Source organism: Pistacia vera, unplaced genomic scaffold (assembly GCF_008641045.1).
Source record: "Pistacia vera cultivar Batoury unplaced genomic scaffold, PisVer_v2 Contig973, whole genome shotgun sequence".
NCBI lineage: Eukaryota > Viridiplantae > Streptophyta > Magnoliopsida > Sapindales > Anacardiaceae > Pistacia > Pistacia vera.
In genome coordinates this window covers 424,235-435,401 of record NW_022196860.1, presented here as the reverse complement: position 1 = coordinate 435,401, position 11,167 = coordinate 424,235, and the positions used below count along the sequence as shown (strand labels likewise).

Sequence of the window (11,167 nt, the reverse complement as noted above, 5' to 3'; positions counted from 1 at the left end):
ACCTTGTATAAGAATTTATCTTAATATTTATTTTAGAGTAAATGAATTTGTTGATACGTGATTTTGACACCAATGACCTCACACATGTAAAGTTTTAAGTTGGCCTTAGAAATTACACGTCATTAATTTGTGAGAGTTGATTATGGTGCTGAGATGCTATATGTTTGAAGAAACATAAATAAAAGATTGACAAAAGAGATTTTTACAGTGGTTTGGATGCTTAAAACGAATTCTACATTCACTGTTATTTTATTATTCTTTAACTATTTTTCTAATATTACCTGTAAGGCGTACAAAAATGGAGAAATGCTTTGTTTACTGAGAAAAAATAAGCTCTCTTATGTCCCGCCTTCAGCCTCGTCTTTCATGAAGAGATGTGTCCATTTATACCTTTGAGGTCAATGTAATGAGTTCTTTTGTAAGTTGTCTTGACACGTGTGGACTACTCCTTAATCTTCATCTCAAAATGGGATATGATTGAACAAAATATCTCTTAGGTTGGTTTGGTCTTGACAGCTAAGGTTATTTTGCCTTTGAGTACTTGTTAAGCTCTAATTGGTGGTGCTGACATTAGCTTATGTCAGCCTTGATTTTTTAAGCATAACAGAAGCTCTCCAATTCTTAAGATTCAAGGAATTGGATCTTAAAAACTTCATGATTATGTCGCGACTGGACCTGTCTTCAGAGATGTTTACTCTTCGAGTTGCGAACTAGGACTGCAATTTGAGAACTTGGAGCGATTCGAAGCTGATCATGATCTGATAACTGACTAGTAGATGAATTCCTGGAGAGAGTTGACGTCAGAAGCCCAAACGCACGGTTCAAAGGTCTTAAATGAACATGTCAACTTAAAACAACCATAAATTTTTATCTGGAAGGAGTTTTGGAGCCCGTAAGATATCCACGAAAAGCTCGGGAACCTGGTTGAGGCCATTTTTAGGGCCAAAATCCATCGTTTTGGCATGTTTCAAGGCTATTTTGAGTTTTCTATGTGTTTTTTCTAACGCTGGCAGTTGGCCGTGATATGAGAACTGCGAACTGATCGCGATCTAAGAGTTGAGAACATGATCTGAGGTTGTTCGCAATCTCAAAGCTGAGAGTTAATCGCAATTTGAGAGCTAGGGGTTGATCGCGATATGATAGGGGCTCGATCTGAGAGTTTGAGGAGTGCAATCTGAACAATCCAAAGTGTGCGACCTCAAGATGAGGAGCTTCATCTGAAGTGCGCGATTTGAGAGTTTAAGGAGCTCGATATGTGCACGCAATCTAAGCGATTTGAACGATCTAATGCACACGATCTCAAGCAAATGAGCGAGCTTATGAGCTCAATCAGAGAGCATAAGGAGCTCGATCAAAAAGCATAAGGAGCTCGATCAGAGAGTGTAAGGAGCTCGATCAAAGAGCGTAAAGAGTTCGGTCAGAAAGCGCAAAGCTTGATCTAAGAACACAAGAAGTTCGATTAGAAAGCACGAAGCTTGATTTGAGAACACAAGGAGTTCAATCAGAAAGCGCGAAGCTTGATTTGAAAACACAAGGAGTTTGATCAGAAAGCACGGAGCTTGATCTGAGAACACAAGAAGTTCGATTAGAAAGTACAGAGCTTGATCTGAGAACACGAGGAGTTCGATCAGAAAGCACGAAGCTTGATCTGAGAACACGAGGATTTTGATCAGAAAGCGTGAAGCTTGATCTGAGAACACGAGGAGTTCGATCAGAAAGTGCGAAGCTTAATCTGAGAACACCAGGAATTTAATCAGAAAATGTGGAGCTTGATCTGAGAACACAAGGAGTTCGAACATAAAACGCGAAGCTAGATCTGAGAACACAAGAAGTTCGATCAAAAAGCGCGGAGCTTGATCTGAGAACACGAGGTTAGTGATCTGAGTGCTTGGAAGCGCGATCTGGATGCTTAAAAGCACGATTTGGTCGCTTGAAAGTGCGATCTGAATGCATGATTTCAACGATCTTGAACTTGTGATCTCAACGATCTTCAACACGTGATCTCAACGATCTTCAACACATGATCTCAACGATCTTGAATGCATGATCTCAAGAGCTTAGGAGCTAGAGAGCTACAGAGCTTAGGAGCTCATTCTGATCTCAAAGATTGAGCGCGCAATCTGAGTGATCTGGCAGCGCGATTTAAATTTAAAGATTAGAGTGATCTAAGCAATCTAACCACGTGATTTAAGAGTTCTGATGCGCGTGATCTAAGAGATCTATGCGCACAATCTGAAGCTGAAGATTAGAGTGATCTGGCCAGGCGATCTAAGAGCTCCGTTGCATGTGATCTGGACGATCTGATGCGTGCGATATGAGAGATCTGATGCACGCGATCTAAAGCTGAGGATCAGAGCGATCTGAGTGATCTAGCCACGCGATCTGAAGTTGAAGATCAGAGCGATCTGGCCACGCAATTTGAAGCTAAAGATCAGAGTGATCTGAGCATGCGATCTGGGCAATCTGGCCATGCGATCTAAAGCTAAAGATCAAAGTGATCTAGCCACATGATCTGAATCTGAAGATCATAGTGATCTGAGCATACGATTTGAGCAATCTGACTATGTGATCTAAGAGCTTTGATGCACATGATCTAGGCGATCTGAGCGCGCAATCTGAGAGATCTGACGCGTGCGATTTGAGTTATCTGATCAAGAACATACTTCAGTTTTTTGACGATAACTTGAGCTGTAGACCTCGGATTTGGATGATTCTTAGACCATTAGAAAGCTAACTCAAAGGGCTACAATTATTATGTTTGTGGCTTCTCCAGATTCATACTTCATCCTACTCAGATTTCCACATTAGATAATGTGAAGATTTTGAGGCTTACTAGAAAAACATGGAGAGCTAGTGTGAATCATGCCCTCCTTCTAACACCAAACTGTTGATGCATGATTTTGACACCAATGACCTTGAACATGTAAAGTGCTAAGCTGACTTTAGAAATTACACGTGATTAATTTGTGAGAGTTGATTATGGTGCTGAAATGATATATGTTTGAAGAAACATAAATAAAATATTGATAAGATGCATTTTTATAGTGGTTTGGATGCTTAAAGCGAGTCCTACATCCACTGTTATTTTATTATTCTCTGACTACTTTTTTGATATTGCCTGTAATGCGTACAAAAATGGAGAAATATATTATTTACAGAGAAAAAATAAGCTCTCTTATGTCCAACCTTTAGCCTTGTCATTCATGAAGAGATATTCCCATTTATACCTTTGAGGTCAATGCAATGAGTGTTTTTGCAAGTTACCTTGACACGTGGGAGCCACTCCTTAATCTTTATCTCCAAATGGGATAGGATTGATATAAAATATCTCTTAGGTCGATTTGGTCTTGACAGCTAAGGTTATTTTGCCTTTAAGTGCTTCTTAAGCTCTAATTGGTGGTTCTAACATCAGCTTATATCAGCCTTGATTTTTTAAGCATAATAGATTAATCCTATATGATAAAATAATAAAAATCTTTCTTTAGGTTTCATAAATAATAAAGATTTCCATGTCGTTAAGTTTTAGTCTTTTAGGGGGGCGTTTGAATCATATATTGTTTTATTATAGGGGGATGTTATATTAACGGAAAGATAAATGGGTGAGTATGTGTTTTGTTGGTTCGAATAAATTCATGAATAATATTTTTGGTTGGGAGGATAAATGGGTGAGTATGTTATATAGAATATAGATTACTAAATCGCCCTCTTTTTTAAATAATAATATAATATTATTTTTTGAATCATTTATTTTAACCTCCTACATTTGAAATTTATCTAAAACACCTCAGTCATATAAAACTTTAATTTGTAGGAAAATCACCTCACCCACCCCAAGCCACTGTCGGCAGCCAGCCACCACCACCAGCCGCTATCGACAGAATGGGCATGACTGGTTGTATATGGTCGACCGTGTGCCGACAAAGCCATTTCCGACTATGGATCAGAAATCCATGGCCATTTGACAACCATAGAAAAGACCAAATCTGGCCGAAAAGGCCTTACCGGTGCTCGACTGGCCGATCTCGCTGGCCGTGCACCATTACAGTGACTGACACCAGTGGCCCATGGTGGTAAGCAATGGCCAACGGTGGTTTTGGGTGGCTAGGGGTATTTTGTTAACTTTTCAACTTTTTTTTATGGCTGGGGTGTTTTAGCTAATTTCTCAAATGTAGGGGGGATGTAATTGTTATCTGGTAGACATTTGAGGGCAATTGTGTTTGAAATAGTATTTAATTAAGGGCAAAATAGGTATAAAAATCAAATTACTCGGTAATCTTTTAATCCTAGGGATGGGGGAGGGTATCAGATTACCCCCACATTACTAACAGTAAACACTATTTGCAATAAAAAAATTATCATAGTATTTTATTACTTGCAAACCAAACACTGGAATTTTGCAAAATAAACGAAGATTTCTTCTATTATCTTATATGCCCCTGATCCAAACGCACCCTAGGTGTTAAAATAAGAGTAAACGACTTTTGGAATCGGCTTTGGGTAGTAACGAAATATTAACTTAGGGTGAGAAAGTGTCATTAAGGCAAAACTTGGGTGGGAAAAAGTCGTTTACTCGTTAAATAAATGGTCGAATAAAAATTTAGCAATATTCATTAGTGTACAATTTAACGACATAAAGATTTTTATTATTTCATAAATCTTATCACAGCTCAAGGTTTATGCTTTAATTTATTGTTTTATATAAAACTTAATTATAAGAGTTAATGACATCTTCCCACCGGAAAAATTGCCCATTGACAAATTCATACCCACCTGGAGCATAAATTCTGTTAATAGTTCCGTTAAAAACATATATTTTTATTTTAAAGACGAAAATGCCCTTGATTGTTTTACTAAAAATATTTCTATTTTTGTGTTCGCGCCTCAACCAATCGCAGGCCACCACTAGATTTGTGTTTGCACAACTGGTTGGGGCAAATGGTTGAACAGTTAGTGGGCGTTGTGCAAGGGGCAGGTGAGGTGATGAGCAAATGCGGTGGTAGGCGGTGCTATCACAGACGTCGATAGGCGAGTTGCTAGAAGGTGCGGTTACATGGGTTTTAAAGAGGAGGCACCAATGATGCCAAGAGTGGTGGCGGGGGTAGTTTTGGCTATCAGAATCGATCGGAATTTGGCTAAGAAATCTGAAGCCCTAACGTAACAACAACCGACGATCGGTGGGAGTAGACAAGCGAGGACCTTGGGGATTTTGGTCAATGGAGGGTGGGGATGTTAGTGGTGGGATCGGGGAAGGCCAACGGCAACGGGAACAACCCAAATCGAGCCTGAGTTGGTCAATGGAGGGTGGGGAATCAATGCAGAGCACACCTTCATCACCCCATTCCCCATATTGCAATTTGAGATTTTGATTTCTTGTGCAAATTATCAACTGACCATTTTACCCTTACTTACAAATGACTTATGATCATACTACCGTTTATCACAATGAAAATTGTTAATAGATTTCTGCTCTGAGTAGTAAAAGGGTATTTAAAAGATGGATGGGTATGAATTTGTCAAATGGCCATTTTTTGGGTGGGAAGATGTCGTTAACTCTAATTATAATTAAAAGATTTTATAATTAGAGAATTAAGGGGAGATTGTGACATCAAGGAATAGGGACGATCCAAGTAAAGATATAAGGTGAGAGACAGCTGTAGCTATAAATGGCACAGTTGGATAGTTGTTAAAGAAGTGGTACAAGCCTGCGTTAGCTCGAAACTGCGAAGAACCTTCCTTTTAATTGCTGTCAACTATTGCCAATTTTTGTGTAATATTTCAAATTTATTGTAAGAATTCTGGTAAGGCAAAACACTTGACATACTTTTAAAAAATGTTTTATTAATTAAGTATTACTGCATATAAAAAATATTTATTTTGTATATTCCTATCAATTACAAATCTTTAAAAACTCAAATTAGAAGAGAATCCTAATTTAAATTATTTACAAACTAATGAAATAATTACTTAAAAAAAAAAAAATTCGGGGATCAAATTGAAATCTATCCTATTTCCTTTTATCAAGTTTGTTTCCACTTTTATCATTTTTACTCTAGCAGAGATAACCACTCTTGGGTTCGAGTAAAAAAGTTTTAATTAAGGAAATTTTAATAATTAATTTCTAAGAATAATATGGAGAATAGTTAAAACAAAAATTAAAAATATTCAATGTAGTCACTTTAGCGCTAAAACAGCTATAGTGACGGCGTGAAAGTTGCGGAGGGATTGAAATGGAAAATAAAATGGATGAAAGGTTTTATTTACTAAACCAATTAAAAAATGCGAGATTTTAATTTATATATAAAAAAAAAAATGTCTTTTAAATAGTTTTCCCTAAACTAATGTATTGAAATTGTCTTGTCATTACCTTTTTATTATAGTATTATTCATGTGGGGATTTATAAAATTGATTTTTTTTTAATTAACTTTTTGATTCATTTTGTGTAAATGTTAAAGAGTTATATAAAAAAAGTGAGTAGCAATGGCATATTTCTATTATATTCCATTAAGACAACTCTTCTTCTATCTTCTTTCTTTCTATCGGGCACTCTCTAGAAATTCAAATATCACTCTTACAAACTATTATTAGGAGATTTATGCAATATATTAATCCCATGTATTAACTTTCAATCAAATAAGCAAAGCAATATATTTTCATCAGCATAACCACCATAATTATTATTATTATGCAAAGGAACCTAAATTTCTCAAAGTTCTATTTATTCTTGGCTTTGGAGAAGAAGAAGAAGAAGAGGCATGAGAAAGGTTTAAATCCATGCTGGATTCTTGAGGGGAGTAACAACAGCCTTCACTTGCAAGTAACTGTTTAGACCATAAATACCCTTTTCTCTTCCTTGTCCGCTCATCTTGTATCCACCAAAAGGAATTGCAGCATCAAACACATCAAAGCAGTTTACCCATACAGTTCCAGCTCGCAATGCACGCGTCAAGGTGTTGGCAGTGTCTATGTTCTGGGTGAACACCCCTGCAGCCAATCCATAGCGGGTTGTGTTTGCCCTTCGGACAACGTCACCAAGGTCCCTGCAGCCACCATGAATAGCATTAATATCTGTAATGCAGAAATCCCTGATAATCATAATAACAGCATTGAGGAGGTTCATTGCTCACTTGAATTTCAAGATGGATTGCACTGGACCAAATATCTCCTCTTTCGCTATCAACATGTCATCCTATTATTAACAGTAGTCATTAGTTATTAACTCCATCACATATTTTAAATTTCTTGGTTAACCGGTTACTAGGTAATGTAAATGAAATACCTGAACATTTGAGAAAACAGTAGGCTGAACATAGTAGCCCGTGCTGCCAAATCTCTCACCCCCAGTTTCAAGGGTTGCTCCGCTATCAACACCTAATCTTATGTATCTCAGGATCTTCTCAAATTGTTCTGTATCAATCTGATTGAGCAGACTGGTATCAGCGCCTCCAATTACATCATGTTTAAAAATAAAATAACAATTGCAACTTCTGCAATTTAAGAATTTTCTCACTAATTTAAATATTTTATCTCTCTAGAAAAAAAAAATTATGGTTTTGTATCAATTGCAAATTGTAATAACACTGTCAGCAGTCATGCATTTGCAATACAGGATGCAAGAAGTGGTGGTGCTAGGTAAGGCTAAAACAACTTTCACCGGTTAGAATTGTAGATCAAATATGATGTCCTGAATATTAATTTAAAAAAGAAATTGTTGCTGATTTACCTGAGGTCCTTGTTGAATTCCTGCCTTGAATGGATCACCAACAACACGGTTCACTGCAAGTGCCTTAGCTTTCTCCAGAAATTGATCATATATTCGCTCATGTACAAAAGTACGAGAACCTGCGCAGCAGCATTGTCCCTGCAGATGGTACAAAATATGATCAACAAAAGTAAAAAATATACAAACCTATAGTAAACTTTTAAAAAACATTTTTTGAGGCAATACCTGATTAAAGAATAAAGCAAAGTGCGCCAACTCAGCTGCCTTCTCTACATCTGCATCTTCACATACGATAAAAGGAGATTTCCCTCCAAGCTCCAAAGTTACTGGCTTAAGATTGCTTTTTGCTGCCAATTGAAGCACAATTTTTCCAGTCTCAGTTGATCCAGTGAAAGCAAGCTGCAAGAAATTAGCAAATAATTGTAGACATTATAATTCATGATCTGAAAAAGATAAGAAATTCTACTATAGTATGAAACCAACCCTTCAATACAAAGGATAAACTGTTGTACTGATTTATAGTGTTTTTCTATTGATCAACAAAAAAGTATTAAGAATTGATCAACAAAAATGTTCCCAACTACACATTTTAGAATCCTCCCCATTACATAGATTCACTCCATAATACAGTAGATTACTAAAAATCAGAAAAAATATGTGGAGCTACATTTATTAGTCAGAGAGGATAACTAACCTCTAGTTTATAATTCTTCCAAACAAATTACAAAGAAAGCCAAATTCAAGAATGCATGTAGTAAAGATTTTAAGGTTTTATAATACCTTATCCACATCCATATGACTAGAAAGAGCTGCACCAGCAGTTGGGCCGAACCCAGAAATTATATTTAGAACACCTGGAGGAAGTCCAGCCTGTCATAACAGTTTAACTCATCAGAACAAGTATGATAAGACCATAGGCCTATAGATGTGTTAGTTCCTCTTATCTGAGCAGATGTTTGAGCATTCCCTGGGCAAGTTGAGTATCAGATATTATGCAATCAGAATGAAAGATTTAAATATGTGCACGGTATATGTACAAAAAGTTCAAGTACAACTTCAGACAACTCTGGTATCACTTGAAATGATGATGAAATTGTGAAAATTACTCATCAAGAAATGTACTCGCCCATTTTGGCATTCATAACATGTGATAAATGTTCTTATCATTGAAAATGGTTAATGTGTATACACATCTCATATGCTTATATGTAAAGTTGTAAACTAAGGGTATCGTTAGAGTTCAGGTCCGGGTACACATCTTACTCATAATGGAGTTCAACAAATAAAAGAAACCCTGAAATCAAAAAAACAGAAACAAGCGCTCATTTGAAAAAAGAAAAGAATGTGAACAAAAGTTACTTCCAGAAAATACCTCAAGAAATAGCTTTGCAACATAGAGGGCAGAGAGAGGAGTCTGCTCTGCTGTCTTAAGAACAATAGTGTTCCCACATGCTAATGCAGGTGCAACCTTCCAAGCAAACATGAGAAGTGGAAAGTTCCATGGTATAATCTGTCCAGCAACACCAAATGGTTCGTGTAAGATTTGCACATGGTGCTCTCCATCAGCTGGAACTGTGAGACCGTGAATCTTATCTGCCCAACCTGAGGAATTTGAGCAAAGACATATATCTTAGATATTTCATAAATACAGAGAATACAAGTTAGATATTTCATAAACATAGAGAATACAAGGAACAATTAAAATTAAAATACAGCAATCGGCAGAAGGAAATGTTAAATCTTTTTCAGTTTACTCACCAGCATAATACCGGAAGAAACGCACAACCATTGGTATTTCAATTTTGGCAGCCTGTTCATATGGCTTTCCATTATCCCAAGTCTCAAGTGTTGCAACTTCATCGTTATGTTTTTCAAGCAAATCAGCAAAGCGCAGAAGTATCCTTGATCTTTCCTGAGGGAAAAAAGTAAAAATTAAGATAGATTTCAGACGATATATTTATATATTTCACTTCATGTAATACCATAAAATAAGTAAAAGTTAACAATCTAAGATGAAGAGTAGTTACATAAGCAGTCATCTTGGGCCATGGTCCTTCATCAAATGCCTTGCGAGCAGCAGCGACTGCTCGGTCTACATCTTCAGAATCACCTTCGGCAACATGGGCAATCACATTACCAGTTCTAGGGTCCAAAGTGGGAAAAGTTTTGCCTAAAACAAAAGAAAGCCCCAGGCATAAGATTCTTCCCAAAAAAAAAAAAAATATACTAAACTTAAAAAACAAAAATATTTTTTTTTTTCAAAAAACCTTAATTCCCCAAAAGAACAGAAAAGACTATTTCATGTGATATAAAGTTCACCTGATGCTGAATCAACAAATTTTCCATTAATTAAAAGCTGAGTATAATCTACTTTGACAGATGGAGTAAGTGGTTCCTCAATAGCAGCGGAGGTGCTATAACTAAAGGCTCCTCTGGTCAGCCTAGAATTGTTACCTGAAGAAAACAAACAATCTCAGTCACTCAATTGTAAATAAAAGGAAAACAACCAAGCATTTATTTAGAGCTGTGGACCAGGAAGAACAAACAGAGCGATAAATAATTTCAAAAACATTTCAGATTTGTAGTAACATGAAGACAGAAGAACCAAAACGAATTTAATAATTATAGGCCCCTGGCCCCAGACCCAGAATCAACCTTTAACTGAACAAAAAGCAAAACAACGTTAGAGAAGCCTCTTAGATCGTGATCGTTTCTCTTAAAAATTCTTTCTTTCTTTAACAAAGACAAATTTCATATTCTGATCACCGCAAATGAAAGATTCACAGCTTGAAGTTCTCATTTTTCTCCGAGTAAGATGCTAATATTGGGAAGAGTGATAGATATTATTAAGAAAGTTGTAAATTAAAGATGATTTTCAATCGAAAAGATGAATGAGAGTATCATGAGACATGAAAACCAAATCAAAAGAGGCAGAGTGCTAACTGTGTCACCCGGACTACCTCTAAGAAATGGATTAGATGAAGCAGTGCGTGAAAGCAAAAGCGATAATCTCCTGGCAGCCATCAAAACTCTCACTCTCTACTCGTCTTTGCTGAATGTCTTTGATTTTCAACTCAGCTTTCCAGTCTATATGTAATTATGTATATTATAATTTATAGTTGTCACAGGTTACAACTATTTTATTTTATTTTTTGTTTTTTGTTTCCTTCCTTTTACGTTTCGTCGTTATCCAATAATGATATTTTCCTAATTTTTTAAGGAAAAATTAAAATGAATTTGGCTGGAGCGGTGGGGTATGGATGATCAAACCAATAAAGAGAGAGAGAGAGTTTGTGTGTGCGCTGTGACGCATGACTAACCCACTAAACACAGGGCAATTTTAGAAACACAAGTTATCAAAGAAAAAGTCTGATCATATGAATTTGACGATAGGATCACGAGAATATTTGTGCATAATTCTTATGATAATGTAATTTTTAATGCAT

General features: G+C 36.4%; 1 protein-coding gene across 1 annotated transcript; it reads right to left on the bottom strand.

Moving 5' to 3' along the window:
- Nucleotides 1-6,648: 6,648 nt before the first annotated feature.
- Nucleotides 6,649-10,832, bottom strand: LOC116121347 (aldehyde dehydrogenase family 2 member B7, mitochondrial-like). Its single transcript, XM_031407311.1, has 11 exons — nucleotides 10,682-10,832; nucleotides 10,041-10,175; nucleotides 9,749-9,891; nucleotides 9,480-9,633; nucleotides 9,094-9,323; nucleotides 8,502-8,591; nucleotides 7,947-8,120; nucleotides 7,722-7,859; nucleotides 7,278-7,415; nucleotides 7,126-7,187; nucleotides 6,649-7,038 (listed from the first exon to the last, which is right to left on the bottom strand). Exons 1-11 carry the CDS (start codon nucleotides 10,743-10,745, stop codon nucleotides 6,765-6,767), a joined length of 1,602 nt encoding a protein of 533 aa, XP_031263171.1. The 5' UTR covers nucleotides 10,746-10,832; the 3' UTR covers nucleotides 6,649-6,764.
- Nucleotides 10,833-11,167: the final 335 nt, after the last annotated feature.